Source organism: Denticeps clupeoides, chromosome 6, assembly GCF_900700375.1.
Source record: "Denticeps clupeoides chromosome 6, fDenClu1.1, whole genome shotgun sequence".
Classification (NCBI taxonomy): Eukaryota; Metazoa; Chordata; class Actinopteri; order Clupeiformes; family Denticipitidae; genus Denticeps; species Denticeps clupeoides.
Window position 1 is genome coordinate 7,620,716 of NC_041712.1, and position 27,035 is coordinate 7,647,750.

Below are 27,035 nucleotides of genomic sequence, written 5' to 3' on the forward strand. Positions count from 1 at the left end.
TCGGGAGGGTCGCGACGTCGCACTTGTTGCTCCACGTTCTGTCCCGGGGCGGCTTTAAACCTTCATGTGGGCTTTCCAGGTGGGTCCGCGGAACCGCAGCCGGGATTTGTGGAGGGCCCGCGGGGGTTTTGTGGAGGGGGTTGCGGAATTTTGCGGAGTTCTTGCGGGGCTTGTGGACGGGAGCACGGTTCCGGGACGCGGACGTTGCCTCGCTGTCCTTCACGTAACAGCGCTGTTAGCCAGTCGGCTAACTTCATTACATTAGAAGTTAAACGTTTGTCACCAACCAGCCAGATACTCGCGTTTTACGTGTCACACTTTATATCACGTGGAATATTGTAAGATTTCTGCTCGTTTGTTGTGTGGAACGCTTCTATGTCGCTAACCCCGTGTGACAGTTTAACGCCTTTTGACCCCGCTGAAGTTACGACTCGCAGGTCGGTGCTAGTTTAGCTGTTAGCTAATCGCACCGGTTTTTGTCGCGTTAATCCAGCCAGTTATCGGGGTTTGTCGCAGCGGTCCGGAGGGGAAGCCATGTCCCCCGGGGCTCGGAATACTCCGGCCGCCACTTCAGCATCGCAACAAACCGACCGGCCTTTACAGACAGGAAATTTCTTCCTATTTCACCCCTTTCCGAGGTTCCAGCTAAAGTACGTTTAATCTCACACGAACATCTATTAAAGACAAATATATCGAGCGCTGAACTGCGGGGCTGTTCTTTTAAATACCGGCTGCAACCAGGCAACTAGTTTTATTCTATTGTCATGCGGTTATTTTCTTCTATTTAATTCTTTTTTAAAAAATTGGTTATGTTGCCAGATGCTTGATTTGCATGAACGTAGTATTTTCGTATATTTATTGTACACTTTGTGGACAAAGTGAACTCACGCTGGCGCTTTACGTTTTTCGTGAATCTGAAGTTGCGTGTGCATCAGGTTTGAATCTGCTTGTGCTTCGGATCCAGCTGCCTCAGCCATGGCCGCTCCTGTTTACCTGGGCGAGGGCGTGGCGGCGCACGGCCGCGACCCCAGCTTCACCGAGGCCATCAGCCAGAGGATGCGGGTGCCCAACCGGCTGAGAGTGGGTGTGGGACTGCAGATAGAGGAGGACCGGCACAGACCGGAGGACCTTCCTCCTGCGTACAGCATGCACATACCAGAAAGGCTGGCGTTGACAGGTGGCCACTTTCTATTATTGTTTTTTAATTAGTCATTGGTAATATTGTACAAATTTAAGTTACCAAGTTTATGATTTTCATGGGCAGTTAGCCTTAACAATCAACGTAATGCGGAATAATTTACACCTTTTTATCATAATTTTTTTTGGAGAAATTATGTGGCTTGATTGAATTTTTCTGTTCTTTACAGATGCTCCCGATATCAGTCCCAGGCCCTTGTTCTCGAAACAGAGCTCCGGCTTCACCAGCTCTGCGTGGGACTTGCATCAAGGAGCCTGGGACAAAGATTCAGCATACCTACGAGAACCATTGCAGGTAAAATAAACCAGTTGTTCTCATACTGGAGCCGTGTGCTACTACATTCTATATACTCCACAAGCTGTCTGTTTAACCCTTTTCTCTCCTGCCCCTGCTATTAAAACATTCTTTATCGCCTCCTTTTGTGTTGAAATTGCACCATGATAATATTTCTCCAGCAGGCATTGGTATAATATTTTGTCTGTTTTGTGGCAGAGCCCTCTGCGTAGATCCTACAGTGACCAGACCTTTGGCAGGACCCCTCCTGGGACACCCACTTACACGAAACAGGCACTCCATGCACCCATGCCGTAGGTTTTTTCACACAGTTAGGCATTTAAAGGTTAACATTTAGTAAAGGCAAAACCTTTACTGACACCTTGTGGTCAAGTTGTAAGTAAAACAGCATACGCATTGGACAGTGATGTGCGGTGAAATATTTTATTTTAATTTCTCCATCTGACTTTACTCGGTTCACTTATAATTACCTAGATGAGACATCATAGAATCTCATCTGTTTTATTTTATTATGCCATTATTTTTTCATGCCATTTGTTTAACTATCAAACTATGATTACTTACTCTAAAGGCTGTATCTTCTACAAAGGAGCCAGCTTCAGTGGTTCGTCATTAACTATTTTAACCTTTTATGGAAATGTTACACAAATTAGATAAACCCTATATTGTGAAACCTTAAGCCCTTAAGCACTCTGTAATGCCATTACGTACAGTACCAGTCAAATGTTTGGTAACACCTACACTGTAGTGGTTATGGAGACTAAAATGGAGCCATTGTGAAGAATCAAATGAAATTATCATTTAGTATTTTTTGTAGCAAGACTAAATGAAATATGTTTGATCTGTCTTTTCAGAGTTTTTTCATGTCTGCTTTGTTGACTCTTGTTATTATAAAAATAAGTGAGTGAGTGATCAGAAAGTGTTCAGCATAATCCTTCAGGACTATTGGAAACCGTCCCCATTGTCTATCTTAAGGTGGTGTAGAGAGAACAAGAGTGTGAAATGCTGGCATCACAGCGAAAGCTCCCTGCTATGCTTTTTTGAAGTACATAACCTTGTGTTTTGTTTTATAGTCCTGAGTCTTCAGTTTACTCTAGATTGTAAAAAAATGCAAGACCCATAAATGAGTAGGTACATCCAAATCTTCGACTGGTGGTGTATGTATGAAATACACCTTCACCCAACTCCAGTAACGTATTTGATGATCAGCTGCTCCTTGATTTTTTATTTTTTTTAATTCCACAATTTTATAAAATTCCACAATATTTGGCTGTATGAGGGAGTTTTATTTATTTATTTATTTATTGCATCTTTGTATAGTAAAATAACCAGACGACTGCTGCTGTGTTGTCTGTGCACTTCCCACCCACATTTCCCATCCTTCCTGTCCATCATGCTGTTGCTATAGTAACCGCAGTTCCGGACGACCCTCCACTCCTCTCCAGCGTGGTGCCGACCCCCCGGCTGCCTCTAAACCCCAAGAGCTGAACGCCCTCCAACCCAGCCTTCTGTCCCCGCAGAGTGTTCTCCAGGCTGCAAAAGAGCTGGGCCAGCAGGCCTCCAAACGATTTTTACAGACTGTCACCCAGAAATACTCTTCCAGGTGACTCCTCCCTACTCTAGTTATTCCTCTGACCCCAGCCTGCTCCTAGCCCTGTAGTCTGTAGTATATGGCAACACATGCCTCTGTCTCCCCTTGTCCTTCTTTTGTGCATTTGCTGGCAGATTATTGTGTATAGCACCATAAATTCACTGTGTAGGCTTCACTCACATGGCAACAAATGCTTGCATGCAAATTTCTGTCATGTTGCTGTCGCAGTGAAACGTTCTTACTACCATTGTAGTAACCGAGTGTCTCCAGGGGGGACTGTCCCTGTAACTACAGTCTGGATAAGGGCGTAGATGTAATCTGTTTCCATTATTGAGGTATAATCTGAGCTTTCCACTGGTTTGTCTTCTAAAGTTTTGGCTGCCCCGATAGTCCAAACTCTTCTGCGGTGGAGGTGCCATCACAAGGTGATCCTGGCAGAAAAAGGTGAACATGTTTGTGTCCTTGTTTGAATGAATCATGGGAAAACAGAATGCTGTAGCCTTTTCAATTAATGCCTTCGATTGTTTGAAACCCACACTGCAGTGTTGTCAGAGTCTTATCGGTCCGTAGCATCCGTAGCCAGCGTAGATTTAGTATCATGCAACGTGGACACTGAGCAGGATTTTTGTTTTTGTGCTGTGTCAGTGCCATGCAGGAGTCTTGGCTGAGCCCTGAAGAGGAGTCGGGTGTTGCCGTGGAGTTCATTGTACTTCGGCGACAGGTGAGCACGCAGTAGGGTGGAAAGATTTATAAAATTTGAACCAAAACCGCGATTTGTGTGGGTGTGGCCTGGCGGTGAGCACACCGACGCCTCACTGGTGTGTGTGTGTGTGTGTGTGTGTGTGTGTGTGTGTGTGTGTGGTGTGTGTGTGTGTGTATGTATGTGTGTGTGTGTGTGGTGTGTGTGTGTGTGGTGTGTATATATATATATATATATATATATATATATATATCTATATATATATATATATATATATATATATATATATATATATATATATATATATATATATATATATATATATATATAGAGAGCATATTTCAATTCCGCTTATAAACTGATTGGTGCATCCCTAACAGACACCCAAAAAAGGCAGGCCGGATGAACAGATGGTCTGTGGGTGATGGTCCACATACCTCCTATTAATTTGCCGTAAAAGCACTTAACAAACCGCAACCTGTTTTGTGCCCGCAGGTGCTGAAGCTGAGTCGGCGCCTGGCCGCCCTGGAGCGCCAGAACGCCGAGCGCCGGCAGACAGAGCTGGTGCTCTTCTCGCTGCTCGTGTCCACCTGCCTGGTCAACGTGTGGCTCTGGATGCGCAGATAGCCTCACACATGGGAACCCTCTTTCCCACCACTCCCACTGCAGCTACACTGACACTACCTGGCAGAAGGGGTGAAGACACGTGGGCTCATGCAGGCTCCGCCTCCACCATTTATTCCAAACTGTCTCGGGAAATGTAGGTCGGCGCGTAAAGGCAGAAATTAGCCAAAGCACTTCAATACGTATTTATTATTTATTTATACCTCAGAGACTTATAGGAAGCACAAGGCTTGTTTTAGCTATAGATTAAATTATGGAAAAGGGCTTTCCATCGTAAAAGCTTGTACCCACCATTATAAGTTAGCCAGAGCTACGGCCATGCTGGGGTTGCTGGTGCATTTCACTGCATTTTTCTTCTTCCTGCATGTTCAGCCTCAAGCTCTTGTCGCGTAACCACTTTTTCATGTCTTTGGAGCCTCCAGTGCTTCTTGCTTTGTTCTTGAGCAGTTTTTTGCGGAGCCGGTCAGGAATAAGTGAACGTATAATCGTTAATCGGTGCAGGGTGTTGATTGAGAAGTGTTGTGCGGCCTCCATGTGCCCAAAAGTCCTCCGATACTGGAGTTGTGCGCCCTGTACTAAGTAGATTTAGTACTTTTCCTATTTAGAATGTAGGGTGCACTTAGAATGACAGCCAAACATGGCATTGGATTCTTTAGGTTTTTGTGGCTAATAGATTTTGCCACTAAGTAATGAAATAGCCACACCCTGAGGTTATCAGTCTCAATATGATGTCATATTATAATCTATTGAGTTGGGCTACATGCATTTAGCTATAGCAAATAAATGATTTTTTTTTTTTTTACATAGGCTGAATGTTTTGTCCCTTGTGAGTTTTTGTAAAACTGTGTCCGTGTAGCTTGTGTATGTAATTTAACCTCGGAGATGTTTTATATGAAAGGCAAGTTTCCAATTCACTTGTTTTACTGCTTCAGCTGTAATAATGGGCTTGACTGGGTGCTGATGATACATCGCTGCAAGGTTTTGGTTGTGATTCCCCCACGTCGTTCACACCAACACACCACTGTGCGGCCCACAATCAGTAGTAAGAAAAGAGGACTAATCTTATTTTTATGTTTATTACACAGTTACATTTTTACTTGAAGTATCTTTCGAGTTATAGTTAAATCCACAAATGAAAAACGGCTTGAGATGATTTGTTAATTCATAAATTGAGTATTGAGAATACAACTTAGAATTAACAGTAGACAATGATTTGTACAATAATAACATTAACAAGCAGCATCTATAATACAGAATTTGTGAAGACAAACATAAAAAAAAATGTAACATGCAGTATTCTTCTTGTGTTTTTGAGTGGTGTCTGTGGTAAAGATGAACTGTTCTGACTTGAAGGCACAACTGGAGAACCCTGAAAGTGGTCACATTTTGAGAAAGTTCTAGTAGTAGACAGATGTAGAAGGTAAATCAGACCTTAGTAGTCATTTTTTTTTATTTTTTTTGTCAGGATTATTCTTTTAAATGACAACTTTATTAGCGACTGATGTTAAATGAATGGACACGCAGTTACGGTTTCCAAAAAATTAGATAAAACATACATGTGAATATGAGGATCGAGCGAGACCAAAATTACAAGTATGACCACTATAGACCTTGGGTGGGACCTCAGAAATAAATGTTTAGGTTCAAGTGGATGTATACATAAAAATATACCTTCTAATGATGGCCCAGGCCAAGTGTTTGGTCCGATTTGGGCAGAACTCTCTGTGTTCAGACATTATTAGATGTTTTACTTGAATCTGTGATTTAAACTACAGAACAAAACACTGGGCTTTTCAAACACAAAGGTCCACAAGACTTGTGGAAACCGTGAAATGTCTGTGAAACTGTTTATTGGTCTGAGGAAAATCTTTCTTCTGTACCCTGTGCTAGGAAAGGCTGACCTTACCCCACAATACTTTTAGGATAGCTGCACAGTTTGTCATCGTTATGCTGCATTTTACAAAATAAAAACACAATTGTGTTGAATTACATCATGATAGCATTCAAGGAATGCATTTAAAAGTCCCACGTGAGAATCTATCGCCATCTGACTGGTCCTTTGTCTACATGAGAACACTGTGTTTGATGAAAGTACAAGGCGATTGTGCTAGAAATGTTCAAGTACCACACTCGAGAAAAAAAAAAAAAAAAAACTGCAGGTCAATGTCTGAGAACAGGTGTCCCACGATCCGGTTACATCTGCTTTGACAAAAGGCGGTACCTGCTGTTGGGAGTGTGGGACCGTTGAGGACTAGATGTGGTAATGCAATGAAGAACATGTTACGGTTGTAAAACATTCTCTCAGTTGGGGTTAAAAGTGTGACCTAGACAAACATAAGGCACTGGTTGACCCCTGACGTTTTCTATAAGGACCAGGCACCCTCCAACATGGAGCTAGACACGCCCTTTAGTTGAATCGGGGTCTTCTTGGCAGCGGCAGGTTAACAATATGCAGTAAACTAAACATAAAAATCATTCAGCTCAACACGCATGAAGACACATCAGACCCAAACCAGTGGGTTTTTTTTTCCTCTTTTCTTCTATAAGGCACTCTACAGTCAATCTCGCACACATACACACGCGTTTGACCTCTACACAACTCTCAAGCTTGCTCACAGTGTACTGTGGTCCTACACCGGCAGTGCCGTGTAACTTTATAAAACATAATAGCAATAAGATTAGAACATTCATTTAACAGAGGCTGTTTCCACCTTCTGTAAAGTATTTACATGGACAGAATGTGTGCTTAGTGAGTCTTTTACTGCACATCTGATGTTGCCAAGTGCAAATGCGTGGCAGTCTTTACTCCTAGTAGAAGGGACCCTTGCTCGAGGTATCCCCCCCCTAAACGGGATCCGATTTAAAAATGAGCTAAAAGCAGCAGCAGGTTCTTTTCCGCCCACATGCTTCACGAAATGTGCACAAAGAACTGCTAACCGAACATTCTGCTAGATCCTTTGGGTCTGATGCCCCAAGTGCTACGGGTAACATTGTCGCTAAATACACGTCTACACATAAATACAAGACCTAAGAATATAGGGGGACAAAACAAATACAATCACAGAACAAACTATACTAGGTAAATAGTGCAATAAATGCAATAAAATTTAACGAATAAAAAGGAAGCCAACACGTTTGGTCCGAGGACGTTGGAATCGATGTGGGTCTGTGTTCTGTACTGTACGCTGGTGTGACGTTCCACAGCGAAGCTCCATGTGATTTCCTGAAGCATACTTCAGTACGTTGTTACACAGAACCCACAGTGTGACAGAATAAAAAAATAAAAGAGCAACGAATCCTTCCCATCTTTAGAATACACATATGTAAAAAAAAAAAAAAAAACTGTGACAGAGTGTGTATATAAATTTGTATCACAATGAGTGTGTGTGTGTGTGTGTGTGTGTGTTTGCCTTTGTGTGGAGGTGCTGAGGTTCAGATGAGAATCTCCACCATCTCGTTCTCCACCTCTGGTTGGCTGAGCTGCTGAGGAAGGGACTGCACCGGTGCTCTCCGCTCCAAAGTGCTGCTATGAAATATCGGAACGTCTGCGAAAGGAGAGAACAGCGGGTGGAACACTTGGAAAATCAGGAAGCGGTAGCAGAGTGGCGTTTTTGGATGGTGTGCAGCACGACACTGCAGTTCACCACCATCAAGAGCCGAGAGCTGCTGACCTTCCAGCCTTTTGTTGTCAATCAGGATTTAATTAAAGGGTTAAAGGTCTGGGGTGCAACGGTACCAAACCGTTCAATCCGCCCTGCAAGGTCTAATATGCCCGTATGGACCATGTGAGTTTGCATTTTTGAAAAAGCTGTAAGTGCCAACGGGCGAAAGGCCCCTCCCTGCGAGTTAATGTCCAATCACTGTTGTGCCTCCACCCATTGGCCCCCTCTCACACTGTTGTACCTGGAGCTGAGCTGGAGGTGACGTGGAACTTTTTCTGTTCGAAGCGTGCTGGTGCATCGCTTTCAGTGTGGTCTCTACGGACCCAACCACTGAGCCTGACCCCCGGACTGAGCCGAAAGAACATCACATTGCCCATACCTGAACCACGAGGTACAGACCGCACCATACGTGTACCATTGCACTCTGGTTATAGGCTAAACATAGTTCATAAAATGCATTTACTAATACATTATGCTTTGATTATAAGACATTAAGATAATAGAGTTAGTTGAATCCCATTCTTAAGACTGATGCCTTGATCTAGTAGGGGAGTGTTAGACAGAGCAGTGTCACTGCGTTCCACCCACCAGAAACCTCCAACCAATGTGTGCCGGATGTGGACGTACCTGCGATGCGGTCAGGTATGTACACAGGGCTTGGGCTGGTGATGCGGGACTGCACGGGCAGGCTGGGCAGAGCCGGGGTGCTGGCCTTGCTGGACTCTTGGCCTTTCTCGGTCTGGGTGCAGCTGTCCCGGCTGCCTGTTTTGGAATGGCTGGAGGGCAGCACGGGAGACGGGGAAGAAGAGATGGACTCTGTCCTCAGAGTGTCCGTACGAAACTCCGGTCCTAACAAGACTCCTGGGGAGTGACAAAGCAGATATTAGATATCTTGATATCAGATCATTTACAGCAGATATTAGATAATTTACATTAATAGCATTTTACTCACAGTCACAGTATATTACTGCCATTACTGACATTTTCCTGATGGTTTTGCCTGTGATAGAGTCTGATTTACAAAATATTGTGTACCATGTTCAAACGGAAATTTGCATTTTAGCTTTTTTTTTTTTTTTTTTTTTTTAAATAGTTTTGTTACCTTTTAATTTGATCTATTTTATAACTTTAATTATTTCTATCTATGCACAGTAAAAAAAGCAGTTTTGGATGCATTTCACTGTGTGTTGTACTGGTATAACTATGCATGTGACAAAGATTTTTAATCTCTTGAATCATATGTGTGCTAATGCTACTTCTCAAATGCTGGATAAAATACAAAAGAGTGCAAAGTGAAGAACCTGCACAGAGGACGCTTACTCTGAATTCATGTGTCTTTGACTCCACATACCCAAAGGCACCATGTAATAGAGACAATTCAGCTAATCAAGAGCCTGTTGAGAGTTGTGCTGATAACAATCCCGTATGCAAAAGCAGTAAAAATGTAAATATATGGCAACTTGTGACAGTTTTCATGTATTAAGCCTAATTCTACAATAAAATTCTAGGACCATCCTGAATCCATGAATGGGAAACTGACAATATGAAAATAAATCTCCATCATTGGGTCCTTATCTCCATTTTAGCTATCGGGCCTACTCTTACCCAAGCTGCCCTTCCAGCTCCGGTCGTCCTTGCGCTGCTCCTCGGTGATGGGGCTGCCGCCGAGGCCGCCGCTGAGACCCAGGCTGTGGGAGAACAGGCCCGAGCTGCTGCTGGCATTGGTGATGGACATCAGAGACTTGGAGGGACGCATGGCAGAAGATGGGGCATCGGACTTGCTGCCGGGCTCCTTGCGTGAGCGCTGGTGCAAGACTTTGATCATGGCGTCCTTCTCAATGATCTGTGCATGCAGGTTCTTAATTCTGAGGAAGGGAATGTTGAAACTGATTACAGCCAGCCAATATGACACCACCATAAGGGGTGCTAGAAATAATGACATTCTTCTTGTGGTCTTGTGTGTGGAAAAGCAAACTTTAATTCACTTTTGGGACATTTTCAACATGTTCCTTCTGGTCCGTATCAATGCCACTGCTCTGCAAGCCACATCAAAAGACAGCAATTCATCGCTGCAAATCGACTACAACCAGCAGGGGGAGCACAACTACTACTAAGAACAGATGTAGACATGTGAATGCCAGCTGACAAAGCTTTACATCTCAGCAGAGAAAATGCTGGAAATGAGCACGTATGGCTTTTATAGCTCCTCCACAGGGTGGAGTGCATATGTTTTATGAGGAGAGGATGTGCATGTAGCTACTCTACTGTTTTTTTTTTGGCATATCATGAGGATTTATTGCTTATTTTCAGTCTGACTGAACTCTACAAAATCTGACTTACAACAATATGTTATGTTTAACCCCAGTAAACCACTGTACATTAAAAAAATCCCTTATTGAGGTTCTTATAACAGTAGTGAGTACCTAGTCCCCTATATCAGTCAGGAGAGAATGTGTTTGTGTGTGTGTGCGTGTTTCACCTGCTCTCCATGTCCAGGCAGCGACGGTTGGCCATAAGGATCTCCTCCTCTTCCTTCTGAATGCGCGCCTCCACCGACGTGTCGTAGCTGCTGCTGGGGGAGTGGCTGATGCCTGCAGAAGAGGTGTCCCTGAAGACACAACACGCATATTAGCCTTTTCACTAAAACAAAAGTGTGTGTGCCCAGGGGCATCACAGGGGGTTAAAGCTGGTTGACTGTCACATTTGTTGGCCAATAGACAAGACATTCAGAAAATGAACTGTGGTATGGCCCTCTTGCTATGGTGTATCTGCAGGATTGTCTAACACACTTATTTGAGTGCCTCCCTCACCTCTGTGTAGCCACAGAAGCTGCAGCATCCAGGGCGAACTGCCTCATGACGCTCTCCTCGAGGTACTTCTGCTCCCACTTGGTCATGTCGGCCTCCAGGGCGAGGATGCGCTCCTCTTTCTCCCGCAGGTGCTCCATCAAGGCGGTGGTGTTGTACTCAGGGCCCACAGTGTTCTGAGAGGTTCCCTGCCTCTGTTTTTACATCACACACAGTATTACAATTTGAGCTTCACCTATGTCAAGATTAAAGGTCAAGCCCCCTAAATTGAAAGATCAAAGCCAAAATTCACAGCTTTTTAAGTGATCGATTCCATCGTTTACAAAACTTGGACATATACTTTTATACATTGAGAGATAGTTATAGGAAATCATTAGAAATAGACACAGTACTAGATTACTCTGGACTAAATTGCCAATACGCTCCAGGACATTTCTGTAAAATGTATTAATTCTAACATGCCTGCACTTTCACATTCCTTAACCTCCTTAAATGAACTGCTGGCATCCGCCTGTCACATGTGAGCTGCGTACATTCCTTCAACCACTGAGGTTAGAGTTCTAAGAGCTAATTCATGTTTAGAAAGTGTCAGTCACAGTAACCACAACTCGGTTAGAAGGCAGCAAAAATCATTATGATAACAATTTTTTTTTATTATGTTTGCTTATTTGTAATGTTAAAGTTTCATCTCTTGTAGTGAAGCTCTATGACATTCTACGACCTCGTATTTAATACCAAATTAATGCATTTTATAAAATCATCCTAATCATTAAAGGGAAGGCATGTGCATTGTTTCAGGTCAGGTCAGGTTGTCGACAGCAATAGTGATAAGAGGGTGTCGGTATGGTTACCAGTATTGATAAAATCCTACCAACATTCCTACATAGCAATGGTGATTTGGGATTTCCAAAATGGTTTAAACCACACAGTCTACGTAACAAAGATGATGAACGGCGAGTATCTATAAAAGGTGAGCGCCCTACCTGCTGCATGCGGAGCGACTCCAGCTCGCGCTCCAGCCGCGTGCGCAGGCGGTGCTCCAGCTGCTCCCGCTTCTCACAGGCCAGCTGCAGCTGCGCCAGAGCCTGCTGCATGCGCTCCACCTTCTCCACATACACCTGCTTCTTCTTCAGCTACACACACACACACACACACACAGGTCGGACCTGGTCACAAAAAAACCCTCTGTTTGCACAGAGCCTGAAGGTTACAGCCCTTTTCAGTGGGACGCCCATAATAGTGCTGCTTTTGTTCTCATCAACAGACCTTGACTGGTCTCCTCTCCTTCACTCCATTCTAATATGCAGCAGCTATAATTACAGCTATGCTCAAAAGCCTCAATTTAGAAAGAAACGAAAGAAAGGAGGAGGTCAGGGCAGAGAGCACATTGGGGAGGAAAAAGGGGGAAAATTAGCCTACATTTGAAAGAATTGCCTTGGGCCAATTGCAGGATTAAATAAAACGAATTTCAGCAACATTAAGTCTTTTATGTAAGTTAGTTACTGTAGATCCAGCAGACTTTCCCCCCATTTTAAACTGAGAAATGCAGCCATCTTCAGGCTCTTTCATAGCCGACTCAAGATCTTTTGTTGGGAGAACAAGGAAGGGTTTGTTGGGAAGCCTCCCCATGCAGTAGAACCATCAGAGGCGGTGCAGACTTTAAGAGCTAATAAGGTGCCTGGCGAATGGCCCGGCTACTTCACTATAATGGGATGTGGTGGGACACAAGTCAAACCAAACATCTGCCTCTTTCATCCTTGTACAGCAAAAAGGCTTCTGAGATCGCAGACAAGACGAAAATTCCATTATTGACCAGGACACATTTACATAAAATACATTCAGACACCAAAACGTGCAGATGCCCAATTCCCTTCGTACAAAACAGTGTAACACTGGCATATGACCAAAACATACCCTCCTCATGATAACAACATAAATTACTGCCAAAAGTTTATTACACTGTATTGTTTAGCAGACAAGGACTTTTTCCCCCTTACATCCATGTTTGATTGAGTTTCCAGATGCAGCAGACAATGAACGCTGCTTTAAGGAGGATGCTATTTTGGCATTGCCTTTGTAATAAAAATGTAATACAATTATTACTGCAGTAATTTGCTTTTTTACATTTTGTCCAGAAAGGACTGATCAAATTTGACAGTGCCAGTGAGAAGGAGACAATGAGAAGGAATGACAACACTGATCAGGAAGTCAATGTAAAGGATGGTTGAGAAGATGTTTTGGAGGAATCTCAGCAGGGAGGCTACAGATGGCCGAGGAACAAGGGTCAATGCCATTTACAACTCCACATTTCTATTCTGGGGTCTGGAAACAAAGAGACCTCTGTTGGTCTTTTTTCAGTTTAGATCCTGAGTTATCTCCACCATCATGATCTCTGATGAAATCTCTGGACTAGCAAACGGAGACTAATCGTTACTGTGCTACAACGTCAAAATCACGGCCCAACCCAAGAAATTCGGCACCAACCTTCACCTGAACTCCTCAGATTACAACACTACAGCATGTTGTCCAACACACACTAGTTACTGTTTATTTCCAGGGACAAAATGTTCGATTAAATGGTTCCTAATGTTACAGCCATGGCTACAGGCTTGCCAAAAGAACAAGCAGAACCACAAGGTCACAGTGTGAGGTGCCTTCAAATGTGAACAAGAACTTTTCAAACCGAAAGGAGTTCGAAAAGGCAGCAATCAAAGAGCTTATTGAATCACTGTGAGCATAACATCACATGAACATATCTGGAACGTACCTGATTTCTTTTGCTTCCTCTAAAAGCTCATAAACACAGCAAGTTCTCACAAATTAGACTGCCACACACACCATTAACTCACACACTCGCGCCTATGGCCACATCTGGCAGAGCGGTGGGTTCAAATCCCGAACCGCCAAGGTGCCACTGAGGTCGCCAAATGTGCGCACCATTGGCCAGCAGGAAGAAGCTGGAGTATCTGGTGAACCCCACACCAACACAGGGAGAGTTGACGCGCCCAGAGCTGGAGCCGGGACCCTAGAGGCGTGAGGCCACAATGCGCAAGTCTTCAGTCAAATCTTCTGACTGGTAGTGTTGAGGAATGCACTTGCCTCTGGATAAGAGGGTCAGAAATAGCTCAGACTGGCCACTTTTCACGAAAAACGTAACTAATTATTATTCCAGACCAGGAGTGCAACTGAAACACAATGAAAATAGTCCTGTGTGCAAAACCTTAAACGATGTTTCATTCTGACTTCATTATGATTTCTGTTGTTTGACAAAACGGGTTACAATGTTTACAATTCCACAAACGCTGGATAGTAAAGTCCCGCACGTCTACAGGCAGGACGCTGGCGGCGCGCCGGCCAGTCTGGAGAGACTCAGAGCCACTCTTACGCAGGCCACCGCCGAAAACATATTCCAGGCATGAGCAGTACGCAGACCACTCCAGATACTGTATATCCAGAGTCGAGTATTTCAAATGTTTCGAGTGTTTCGAGAGTGAACATGGAGCTCTACGTACAGGACACCTTCTGGAATGCATCTTAAATGTGTTAGAATTATTATTATTATTATTATTAATAATAAAAAAACATTTTACGACCAGATGTATTTTACTGAAGGGTATTTTGAAACAGAACAACTGGGCAAAAAGCCATGCTGGGTTTCTGGATGAATTCGAGTTTCATCGGAGATGGCAGTAACCGCACTGTTCCACAGAGGGGCCGGTGAGGAAGGTTAACTCGGACAAGGAATCAAACACAGACGTGCTATCCGCTGTTCCACACACCTTGAGGGTGTCCAGCAGAGCATCAGAGTGCTAGACTCACCTCCTCCTCCAGCTTGACCACTTTGGCTTGTGCATTGTTCAGGGCCTGGTCGCGGATCTCGATATGCCTGCGCTGGTCCTCGTTAGTGGAGCGAAGCGTGCTGAGCTCCATCTCCATCTTCTCCTTCTCACGCTGCATCTCCTTGTCTGCCAAACAAACAAATAAACAAAACCTGACGTTAGCGCTAGAAATGACACGATTTAACACACCGTCGTCCTGTTTCTCTAACAGATGAACTTACTCTGGGCCAGGAGCTGAGAGATGGTTTTGCGGTTGTCCTCCGAGCCCTCGCAGTCTTTCGCTGCGAGCTGCTTATTGGCCGTCTCCATTCTCTCTGCAAGTACAACAGAGAAACACAGTCACAGGAGCGGCCTATGCAGAGGTAAACACTCTGCAGTTGATTTTCAGGTCGATTCCAGTAAAGGTTCTTGACGAAGCAAACCGCCATGTCTGCTTGGTTCACTCTTGTTATCATCATGCATTTACATTACATTTTTACATTTACAGCATTTATCAGACGCCCTTATCCAGAGCGACTTACAACCAGTAGTTACAGGGACAGTCTCCATGGAGCAACTTAGGGTTAAGTGTCTTGCTCAGGGACACAATGGTAGTAAGTGGGATTCGAACCCGGGTCTTCTGGTTCATAGGCGAGTGTGTTACCCACTAGGCTACTACCACCCTACTGCAACCAACAACTGACCAACATAGGATTTCTATCAGGGCCGTGTGCTACTTCAAACTTTTGAGTTCTATAAATGTTCTATAAGTTGAAGTTTGGACTGATGCATATGCCACTGACACCGAAAATACTCCCAATATGAATAAGTTGCTTTTATTGTAAACTGACGATCCATCAAAATGATTAGCCTAGACAAAAATTTTTATTTGAAATGAAATGAGCTGTTTTATAATCCGTTTCCAATCGTGTCTTTCACACATTCATCTTGCTCAGCACTGGGGACACATGACTACTGTGGACATTCAGTGACCACAGTAAAGGCAATAGTTGGATCTGTATATGGTGGCAAACATGGTAGATTATCGCAAACTTGCCTATCAGAGGGTCTTTTTCATGCTTGTGTATTACAAGCATGAAAAAGACTCCCTCAAAACAGTTTATACTTCTATTTGGCTGAGCTGTGGCTTCATGTAAGTACGGTATGAGGAAAACTGTCAGAGGTCAGAATTGCGGGATGTTTTGTGTTCAGCACGACCCAAAGAGACTTTTAACTGGACAAGGAGCTGTTTGAGACACAGTTCCCCCAGAGTTTGTCCCAGCCACAGCCCTTCATGTGTAGGGCTGATCTGGTTGCTCAGCAAATTAGAAAACAAAAATCAAACAATAACTTAACACGAGGTGCAGTTCCCACACACTGCAGGGCTAAAATTTACTGATGTAGACAGACAGAAAACCGGCCTCATCAAAAGAAACTTTGTAGATCACAGAGGAAAAGCAAAGCTTTCTCCAAGAAAAGTGGGCCAAGCGTTAGAATAATATTTCCACGAGGGTTAGGACAACTGTGGTCAGTAAGGGATCTTCTGGCAATTGTCCTTAATAATTCCCTGCTCATCTAAACACAATAATAAAAAACATTTGTTGGAAACTGCGGCCAAGCCCGGGCTGTCAAAGCGATTTATCAGTTTAAACTACACATTACGGAACTAGTACTACATTAAATTGAAAAAGCAGCCAGTTAAAAGAGAAAAAATGTTTTACAAGTGCCGTAACGGTTACTAGTACCAGAAAATTGGAAATACACAAAAGGGTGGCATAAGAGAGGAAAAGGAAAAAAAATCTGTGTGATTTACTGCAAAAACGAAGGAAATCCCCCTGGACTGTGATCAGGGCACTGGGCCATACTGGAATTTCTGCAAAAACCCTGTCCATCCTTCCACCACTTAAAATGCCAAACCTCACATACTTAAAGGAGCAGTTTGAAGCTCAAGGAATAAGAAGAGCTTCTCTGTTTGCTCTTGTTGCGAGAGGATCTACCCCGGCATAAGGACGAAGTGACCGGTGCAGCTGTGAGAGAAACAGACGAAACTCATTTGTTCGGCCCCACTTGTGATAAACAAGGCTGAGAAGAGCGCTTGAGGAAAATGTTTGTCTGGCGCAATCACTGAACTACAGCTGGATAATATTTGTTGTATATTGTACCATCGCAATGTGCAATATAAACTACTTAAATCAAGATCTTCATCAGCTAAAGTAATACAGATTAAATCACTGTGGTTTATCATATTTAAATAAAAAAAAAAAAAAAGGTCTACAGTGGTTCTTTGTCTCTTAATTTGAATAAAAACTAACAAAAGGAAATGTAACCCATAATGCATTACAGCAGAACTCTCTAGTCTCTGCCTCACCTCTAAGGTCCCTGTTGAAATCATGGAGCCTGCGCACTTCCAGCTCGAGCTTATTCCTCATGGTCTTCTCCAGGGTCTCACGCTTCGATGATGACTTTGCCAGGTTTTCATAAGCCTCAGACACCAACTGGATCTCAGTCTCCAGCTGGGAAAACAAATGTTCAACATGGCTTCGGTTTTAGAATGCTTTCCCCCCGTTTTCAGGCATGAAGAAGCAAGGGATGCACCCACAGCAAAAAAGAATGTGAGAAAAAAAATGTGCTTAGTAGGTTTACATTTACATTACATTTACAGCATTTATCAGACACCCTTATCCAGAGCGACTTACAATCGGTAGTTACAGGGACAGTCCCCCCCTGGAGCAACTTAGGGTTAAGTGTCCTGCTCAGGGACACAATGGTAGCAAGTGGGATTTGAACCCTGGTCGTGATGCAACAAGTGTGGAATATGGATTAAGGAATGGACTGTTCCTCACCTTCTGGAGTTTGGAGACCTTCTCCCTACAGACCTCCATTTCCTGCTTGAGAAGCCGGTTCTCCTCAGTGAGTATGTCCACCATCTGTTGGGCGCGGGCCATCATGGCATAAGGGTCACCCTGGACTGAGTGTGGAGGGTGAGGGAAGTGTCCCCCTGATCCATGTGCCTGCTGAAACTGATGCTGATGCTGCTGATGCTGGTGGTGGGTCCTAGTGGCTGAACCATAGGGGTCTGAGGGAAAGCCGTGACTCCTCTGTTGAGGTGGGTGCATAGGACCCCCTGGGCCATAAGGGTCACCTGGATGGGTGCCTGGGCTACGTGGCCCAAAGGTGTAGGGATCACCCTGATGAGGCATTGGTAATGGAGGGTGGTGGTTAGAAGAAGCGAGTAGGCTACTGATTGTGGAGGACTGGGCACGAGAGAGTGAGCCAACTGATGTGACAGAGGAGGTGGGGCTGTGGTGGTGGACCGGCCTCTGAGAGTGGAGAGAGGCTTCCTTATTGGATCTGTGCAAAAAAGATCATCACAGACCTTATTAACAGTGAAATTAATCTACTATACTATTAATCTACTATAAAAACTACTATTAAAAGAACAGACAGTTACCGAAATTCATACAAGTGCTTCCAGACCATCAGTAACATCCAGCAAAATACAACAGTATTCAAAATATATTCAACAATTCATGCAAACCAGAACAAATGTTTATTTACGCATGGACACTTATTTCAGTAATAAAAACCATGCAAGACATTCTAAAAATCTTTGCGCTATCTCAGCCCTTTTTACTTTTTTTTTTATCTTATACATTGTCTTTCACTCATTTGCACACCTTCACCCTACCTGTTACACATATTTTACATTAAAGACGTAAAAAGTGTAGTATTTGGTTGGGCAAAGTCATCCTCAGGATTCACATAAACAAACAAACAAATAAATAAAAACACAAAAGAAACATGATCTTTAATGCCTGAGACAAGGACTGAGTTTAAATCACTGGGCTCCTCCCATTTCAAACTTTGTGTTCTGGGTGACAGAAATTATTAAATATCAGCAAGGGTTGTTAGTTTCTCTTCTTCAAGATAAAAAGTTCTTTGTAGATCTTTCTTGTCTTAGCTACTTATGTAAATTGTGAGGACGCCATTCACTTTACACAAGTGAACAAGCCCCACACTCAGCACATACGGCTGTGCTAAGCACCAGTTCAAAGTGGCTCTACTCTTTATATGTTGGTGGACTTTTGTCAACCAAAAACCCATGACCTCCCTTTTTGGGCCATGGTTTGGAATAGTAACAGACAGCAGACATCAAGGTGTTAGCGGCCTAGTGTGTAAGACACTCACCCATGAAGCTGAAGGCCGCAAAGTCCCAGGTTCACACCCCACGTACTTCCTTTGTGTCACTTAACCCTGAGTGTCCCTGAAACTACTGACTATGAGTTGCTCTGGATAAGGGCATTGGCTAAATGCCACAAACATAAATGTTGCAGTGACCTTCATTATTGTAAGGTTGACCACTAAATGTCCAAATACTTAATATGGGTTGTAAGATATCAAAATATTGGTATTAGGATCACTGTGAACTATACAGTAATGTACAGCACTTGATTAGTTCCATTTGCAATCATGTATTTGCAAAACACAAATCGATACTGGTAGATCAGCTTCCTTTTTAATAAACAAACACTTAACTGACCAATAAAAGAGCCACAGGGTAAGACAATGTTCTTCTCAGGAATAATTCATTTGTGTTTGTGCTTCATGCCATTGACCTTTCAAGGAAACAAAAATGATTTGATTCAACATGACTGTATCCATGGATTATCATGGGAAATGTGTCATGTTATAACATGCTGGTTGATTATTAAAATTCCCAGGGCATTCTTTAACTTTCAACACCAAACAGCTCTGAGGTGGTAAAGTGAGAGAAACAGGCGAAACAGGCTTTCTCTTCCTTGACGCCCTGACGACTGCAGGTCCCTATACAGAGGGGATGGGCATGCAAACCGCGAATCGCTCCGAGATTAAAGCTGCAAGTCATTACACATCCATGTGTTTCTAAAGGTTCCACATTTCCATTAAAGCACATGGTGTAGGAATTGCTCTACAGAAGGGTCACATGGCTTGATGACATTTTCCGAGTGATCCTACTGTGAATTATTAAAACAGCCACTACAGGAATCTGGTAGGTCTGCGTGATTCCTGATTACACGAGAATTGCGATGGCTTCACCACGCAAATCAATTCTGTACACAGCGCGACCTTCTATTCTGATGTCACCTCTGACATCACTTTTGACATCTAATTAGTGTTCTAATTACTAATCATGCAGGTTGGGCTGGGTGGTATAAATCAATACGAATAACGTCAGAAACTGGAATGCAGTTAAAATTAGTTTCTGTAGTTTCAGGGACAGTTTCTCTCCCTGGAGACACTCGGGGTTAAGTGTCTTGCTCAGGGCAGTAAGTGGTAGGACAATGCACAATGGTAGTCAGTGGGGACTGAACCTGTGACTTAAGATAGTTCATAGACAGGTGTGTTAACAACTTGGCTAAACCCACCCCAATTACTTTTAATCAGGTAATGCAAAACAGATATGGTTTTTAAAAAATCTTTTTTTTTGTTTTTAATAGTTTGACCACCCTTAATGCTAAGCATTAAGAGTATTCTTTACCTGGAACTTCTCTGTCTTTGTAACACTTTTGGACATAGAAACCAATCTAAGGTCAATGTTTATGCAGAAGATACTCACCGAAAAGATCCATACTCAGGTGGGGGCTGGTAGCGCACGTGGGGCAGTTCTGAGCGACCCTGCTGTGGCGGAGGCCTGTGTGCTTCTGGGTAAAAGTGTCCGGGTCCAGACTCCTGTGCCTGCTGCGACTGCTGCGCCGCATGCTGCTGGTGCTTGGGGGGTGAGGCCATGTTTTTAAAGGGGTAGTCAGGTGGAGGCCCGCGGTGTGGTGGGCCGATCGTTGCAGGCTTGTAGTAGTCCCCGGGGGGTCCAGGCGGGGGAGGTAGCTGGGGGGACAGTGGAGCGCTGGTCACGGGCGCATGGGCCTTGACTCCACTGGTGGCCAGCGACAGCTGCATGAGGCGCTCGCTCAGGGAGCGAACATGACCCTGTTTGAGGTCCTTCAGTCCGTCGTCTTGGTGGACCTTTCCAGAGCCGCCCACCCGCTGCACCGTGGCCCGGCCCTCCGTCCGCACCTTGATGCTTCCACCGTTAACCCCAGTCATGTAGAAAGTGGGGCCCATCTGAGGCTGCTGGGGCTGGGCTTGCTGCTGTTGCTGAGGAGGCTGCGGGTGTCCGCGGAAATAGTGCGACTGCACCTTGGCCTCTTCGTAGGTAGGAAGGTCTTCTGGGTTCAGCCCTTGGCCTCCGACACCTGCAGTGCCCCCACTGCCTCCTCCTCCGCGTGGTCCCAACTGCTTCTCCAGGCCGCTGTCGACCTGCAGCTCCTGGCCCTGGGGCTCTTGCCGCGCGATGTGAGGGATCACCGCGTGGTCGTCGCTGGAACCGGCCGGATACCCGCTTACCGGCCCCTGCTGGTTCTGCTGCTGCTGCTGCAGGGCCAGGTAGTTGCGGCTTTCGCCGTAGCGCATTTGCTCCTGCAGGAGACGCTGGAGGACGGTGTTGCTGCCACCTCCGCCTCCACTGCTTCCTCCACTGGTGCTGGACGCCTCGTCAGCTGTCGGCCTCATCTCGAAGTCTCGCAGAGCGCGCACCTCATGGAAGGAAGAACTTCGACCTCGGTCAATGCTCCCTGTGCAACAGATAATGGAGTGTGTGGACAATGAGAGTTTAAGAAAGGAGCAACAAATCACCTTTGCCCAGGAGCAAATGCCAAACACCAGAAACAGAGACAATGAAATGAAAAAGGAAGGAAAAGCTGATAGGAGTCCCAAAACTATTCCTCAGAGAACCTGGAGAAGTAAAAACAACCCCCATACACAAAGTATAAATTCCGCCACACCCTCCCACAAAAAAGCATACATGAATTTGCCCAGAGTCCCCGGTCACACTTTGACAGCTAGGTTGCCCAATGAGGGCATTTTCTGAAAGCCCAAGGGCCAAGATGCTTTTTGTAGCGAACGGAAAGCTCTCTGCAACCAACTACGGATGTGAATTCCTCAAACGGTCACTTTTTTTCTTCCAACCATTGATTTGGCAGAGCTAATCAAGGGCCATCGCCTATTGTCAAAGTGTTCAAGACCACCCAAGCACTTCCTTACAGCACTGCCATCATGTGTGACAAGAATTACATCTCTATTTGGCATCCAGCATGCACTGCCCTGTCAAAGACCCCAAATAAACAACTTATTTCAACATATTTAAAGCATCATAGATATACACAATAAAAAATACATTTAAATGTGCTAAAAGCAAACAAAGCCATTAGGAATGGAAACCCTTCAGTTCAACAAAGATATTCAGATGCAGAACGCTTAATGATTATGAAAAAAGCAACCATGAGTGCCTCCAGGATTTCAAAGGCTTTTTGGGGGACTGATGCTGCCTAAAACATTTGGTTTAATACCCACTCATCTAAATATTAACAATAATTTTTATAATAATAATTTGCAGGAGAAAGTGAAAAGGTCTTAATTGATTTTCCAGTGACTATCTAGTCTGTGATAGCTGTGTGTCCGTATTCGTAATAATCAAAGTCACGTTTTAGACAGAAACATTTTCAGTAGTGACTAGCGGCTGGAGTCTGGTGTCTTACAGCCACACACACACTGGAGCCTGTGGTGATTGGCGAATCTCACAAGAGATACCATTTGTTGGTCAAACATGAAAACATGCAAAAGGGTTGCAGTGATTGAACAAAAAGTTGCAAAGCTGGTCAAATCTGAATAATTTTTTGCGATGGCAAAATCCTGGAGGGACTGAACCATAACCACTGAAATGTACTGAAGGACTGAAGTGGTTTCCCCACTAATAGCTCTGGATGCTTAGGAGCCTAAAAGGTCAAAGCATCAGAGTAAGGAAATGGGTTTTATTACATCTAGTGCTTTCTGATATTCTTCTCATTCTCAAGGAGGATGAAGCTTTTTTCCGAAACATCTGTGGTAAATGGATAATGACAGAGAGAGAGAATAAGTCTTTTTCCAGGTCATCCATGTGTTATTCTCTCAAAATGAAGATGGGAGAGAAGAGGGGATAAAACAAATGACATTTCACAATGAAAACACTCTTCACATAAGACACATGCACACACATACTTCAACCTCTAATTCCTGCTGCTCCTCCCCCAAATCTTCTCTCTCTCTCTCAGCCACCCCCTCTTCAAAACCAGCTAGGATGGCAACAGACAAATGGAAGGATGGAAAAACAAACAGACAAAAAAAAATCATCGAATGAGGGGGGGAAACAAAAAAGGAGGGATTGACATGAATGGATGTAATGATAAGATGGGCGGAATTGTTTTTGGCGAACATCTGGGGAAACCGGGGCTCACTCCCTTTGGCCCTCCAGCAGAACTGAAGTGCTGTTGACGACCGAGAGTGTTGCACCCAAAGCGAACTTGGCACGTAAAAAAACTAACGCTCATCTTTTCTAGACTAAACAAATCAAACATGTTGAAAATGATCTGCACAATAGATTCGATCAAACAGCGAAGTTCTTCAGACATAAAACCTGCAAACATTCACCTGAAAAGCTAAAAAGGGGTCAAGTCATACAAAGAGATCATTTCCTTATCTCTTACGTTAGATTATGTCTGTATTTTAAAACCTCACAATTGCCATTTTGGCAGAACCTCAAACAACGTTTGCTAGCAAAGATTTGTTGACCTCCCCTTGAGAATACGTACTGACGGACAATTCTACGCACATGGAGAGGTTCTACCGTCTACCTGCACTAGTACACTCTTCAGCATAACCAGGGAAATATCTCAGATGATGGGAGATCGCTCATTTCAAAATGACTATATGAGCCAGCGTTTTTACAGGTCTTATAGGCTGCGGCCTGTCGTGAGACGTGTAGTCATAATCTTCCGGAAAAGTCTATTTAACCACTGAGCCAAAGCTAATCTTTTTCAAGAACTGTGTGATGCAGGTACTGTTTCTATTATAATCCCCCTGCTGAATGACCACATTACTCTTTGCTTTTGATCCAACTTTGTGTTGATAACAATGGTTGAATTTTAGCTGGATTCCAATCACAGAGCCATTAAATCGATTTTTTTTCTCCTTTTTGGATGCCGAATGACCAAATCCAACCTCTACTCCCACCGTAGGAAACAGAACGTCCACTGATCTTGAGGTGTGCACCAATGAAAATGAATCATTAAGGTCCAGCTCCCTATTACTGCACATAGCTCATGTTGTGGGACAAAGCTACACACTTTACCTGTGTGGCTGCCTGGGTGCTGAGTCACGACTGGCTGCTCATGGTGTGCTGCCTGCTCCTCACTCTCGGCCTGCTGCTTCAGAACCTCCTCGAGCCGCTCCAAAACACAGAGCCTCTCTGAAACGTCCTGGACGCCCAGCCACTCTGCCACAGGGAGAAAATTTAATGAGCAAATTTCCAATAGGGACTGGAGTAAAACAAACAATCAAACCAGAAATGGAGCAGGGCTGCCTGAATACCAGGCTAGGTGGCTGGAGGAATGTTCAGGAATGTAAAATCTAGAAATGAAAAAGTGTTTCCTGAACCTGGAGAACTCCGTGAACCACCAAGTTCCTTTAAGTCGGCGGTAATAACACTCTCCAGCTGTGTGGGTCAGTGTGGGTGAGGGGTGAGGATGGGACTGGACCTTTTCAGCTAAATTCAAACACAGGATGTTGAGCACAGCTCAAAGCACCAGGGGGGTTTGGAGCTGAAGCCATGTACCGAAAGCCAGATTTACTTCTCAAAATGGAAGTGTGCTGTATATTTGCTGGGACAAAATGTCCTGTCACATCACACATAATACACCAAGGACCGGTACTGAAAACCAGCATTGAATTTGGCCAAGAGGCTAAATTACTAAAGACTGGGGAGCATCAACATGCTCCTATGTTATCCGAAAAGAAGATTTATTAAGGCTAGATAAAAAAGTTATATTTCAAATCTGACCTCTGTTAATGATTAATGTCTAAATCTAAACTGAATGTATTTGGCAAACCTACATTTGAACTTAATTTCTGAAAATAAATGAATACCACTTGCAGTAGTATGATTCAATAGTTCTAGTCACCTTCTCAAATTCAAATTTTATTTGTCACATACATAGTCATACATTGTATGATATGCAGTGAAATTCTAGTCACTATAGTTTTCATTAGCCCAAAAAATGCTTTTTCGTTTACAATTTACAAATTTCCATTTATCACAATAATTACAACAGCATTGAAATTATTTTGTCGGATCTGGTTTTAATTTAATAGGTGCATATTTCTACATATGTTTGTTGTGTATTATTTATTTTATCATTATTTTCCTGGGACTTAATTTCCCATGGGTTCTTGCTGTCTATTTAAGCGATTGCGTCACTTCCCTCTCTCCCGTTTATTTGCATGCTGGAGCAGGTTAAGAAGTGATGGCTCAGCATCTTTTGTCATCCTATGTTTATTTTAATGCTCTGTATTCATTTCTGATGTTACTGTGTTACATGGTTGTTTATAATTGTTTTGAACATAATGAATGTAATGAGTTTCTGATTGCCGTGTGTGCTCTGCCCCTTTTATTCCCATGCTGGAGCAGCAGGAGCAGAGAGTTTATCAGTTAATATACCAGACTGCAGACATTGTTCGGTGATTCTGCATCGCGGCATTCACCAGAACCAACAAAAAAAAAACAACACACCGAGTCCGGTTCCGACCGAGTTACACCTACATCCCAACTTCAACCAGATTATGGGTGTAAGGTGCCATTACTAACATCGCACAGACAGGGCAGCATTTTAAACTCTACCGAGCATACTTCACCAGCTCGGCATACACTTCAACAAAAATATAACTGAGATTTTCAAGAGTTTAGAGTATGTGACGACAAAACAAACAAACAAAAAAAAAAGGTGGGCAGACCTGGGCATTTTTTTGCATTCTGCTGTAAACATTAATTATTTTCCCTATTTTTACTGTCACAATTTTTTTTTACTGTTCATTGTTATGTATTGTTGGACAATAAGCAGTCCAACTAAAATGATACCCATCTCTAACAAATACATATAAAAATTAAGTACAATGTTGAAAAAAGTAAAAAAAAAAAAACTGATGTCACTGTCAGACACACAGGCACAAACAGCAAATTTCGGATCAAATCACCGGCCCCCCTCCCGCTGCAAAAGAAATGACTTCCAGATGCCGTCCATATCTACGTTGTGTCAACAGATCTTCACTGCTTAGCAGACTATTCCCAAAGGCTCTGACCTGCACGTTCTCCAGAGCGTTTGTCAGCTGCTCTGTGGGATTGACTGTTTAAGCGCTGGTTCCAGGCATGGCTAATGTCAGCCAGAGGATACAGAACAACAAAAAGAACAAGATGAAAAACACAAAGCCTGGCTTCGATTTAATTAAGTCAACAGACAGAGCTGCTTCTTATGAGTCCAAACCGAACAAACTGCACAATGACAATAATTAACATGCCAGCCTCTAGATATGAGTGGGAATGAAACTCACGTGCTGCCCTGTTATCCTTGGTTTAATAAGAACGTTACACTCCCGGTCATGGAGCCCTGGCGAGAGCAGTGGTGTGCCTGCTCCTGCCGGAATGAGTTTGAGGAACCCGCTCCAGCGGCTCGGGAGGCAGGAACACTGCGCTGCCAGGCCCACTCCTCCAGGTGTGGCCGTGGGGACAGGTGAGTCTGGAGATCGGCCAGGTTCCCTTCACGCCCTCATACCACGGCAGTGGAGTAAGCTCTTGTTTTGCCAGGTGCATTCAATAACAACCCCTTCACCGCATAATCACTCCATCCGACGGAGAGGTGGGAATCCAGATTTGGGGAATCAAAAAGCTAAAACAACAAACCCAAACACGTCTTTTGGTAGAAGCTGTAAAAATAAAAAAGTGGCAGAACATGAGATGCCCGGATTTTCTTCTTCTTCTCGGCAATGACCCTGAAAACGAGTCCAAACGCAACAGCGGGCTTTGCTGGAAGGCGCTGAAGGCACAGGTGTAAGCTGGCATGAGACAGGGCCACACAGATCGAGCGAGTGAGTGTGAGTCCTGGCTATGAATGGGTTCCACCAAAAGACGGGGTGAAGCCTAACGCGACACCCTGCCAAAAGGACCTTTCTAAAGTCGAAGGGAGAGAATGGAGGCATGGGCCTTGCTTCCTGGAAACGTAACCCGTGAATTGTACGCGAGGATGCATAAATCTGCCAAATCCCGCTTTTCATCCTGCTGGAACTGCAAGTTTAATAGCCCTTGTGTAGCACGAAGGAGAAAGTGCTAAACGCGTTTGGTGCAACACATCCTTGCCACGGTCCTCCGAGTAAAGGTAGAGCACGAGACAGTTCGCTGCATCCTGAATGGCGTCTAGGGTCCCGCACTCTTGTGTAAATATTTG

The 27,035-nt window shown here is 44.0% G+C and overlaps 2 protein-coding genes across 10 annotated transcripts in view; one reads left to right on the top strand and one right to left on the bottom strand.

The window, feature by feature from the left end:
- LOC114792056 (mitochondrial fission factor homolog B-like) lies at window positions 1-6,480 on the top strand. 2 transcript variants are annotated; one of them, XM_028982861.1, is made up of 8 exons: window positions 1-79; window positions 965-1,177; window positions 1,368-1,492; window positions 1,691-1,785; window positions 2,901-3,095; window positions 3,456-3,527; window positions 3,729-3,804; window positions 4,279-6,480. In XM_028982861.1, the coding sequence occupies exons 2-8, from the start codon at window positions 976-978 to the stop codon at window positions 4,408-4,410; spliced, it is 897 nt and encodes a 298-aa protein (XP_028838694.1). In that variant the 5' UTR covers window positions 1-79; window positions 965-975; the 3' UTR covers window positions 4,411-6,480. The 2 variants fall into 2 exon arrangements, with proteins under 2 accessions (XP_028838694.1, XP_028838695.1); XM_028982862.1 differs by lacking the exon at window positions 2,901-3,095.
- The window catches only part of amot (angiomotin), a 27,636-nt gene continuing 6,065 nt past the window's right edge, over window positions 5,465-27,035 (bottom strand). For 4 of the 8 annotated variants that reach the window (XM_028982853.1, XM_028982855.1, XM_028982856.1 and 1 more), the window contains 14 exons: window positions 23,894-24,037; window positions 22,765-22,838; window positions 22,546-22,606; window positions 20,291-21,302; window positions 17,538-18,045; window positions 17,063-17,207; window positions 14,937-15,029; window positions 14,696-14,841; window positions 11,860-12,009; window positions 10,880-11,070; window positions 10,549-10,677; window positions 9,675-9,934; window positions 8,697-8,930; window positions 5,465-7,952 (listed from right to left, as the gene is read on the bottom strand). In XM_028982853.1, coding sequence (XP_028838686.1) covers window positions 7,840-7,952; window positions 8,697-8,930; window positions 9,675-9,934; window positions 10,549-10,677; window positions 10,880-11,070; window positions 11,860-12,009; window positions 14,696-14,841; window positions 14,937-15,029; window positions 17,063-17,207; window positions 17,538-18,045; window positions 20,291-21,302; window positions 22,546-22,606; window positions 22,765-22,838; window positions 23,894-24,037 — 3,260 coding nt within the window. In that variant the 3' untranslated portion in view covers window positions 5,465-7,839. Of the gene's footprint in view, window positions 7,953-8,696; window positions 8,931-9,674; window positions 9,935-10,548; window positions 10,678-10,879; window positions 11,071-11,859; window positions 12,010-14,695; window positions 14,842-14,936; window positions 15,030-17,062; window positions 17,208-17,537; window positions 18,046-20,290; window positions 21,303-22,545; window positions 22,607-22,764; window positions 22,839-23,893; window positions 24,038-25,896; window positions 26,106-26,145; window positions 26,670-27,035 lie in introns of those variants that run through there. The other 4 variants (XM_028982858.1, XM_028982859.1, XM_028982860.1 and 1 more) reach the window with 4 other exon arrangements.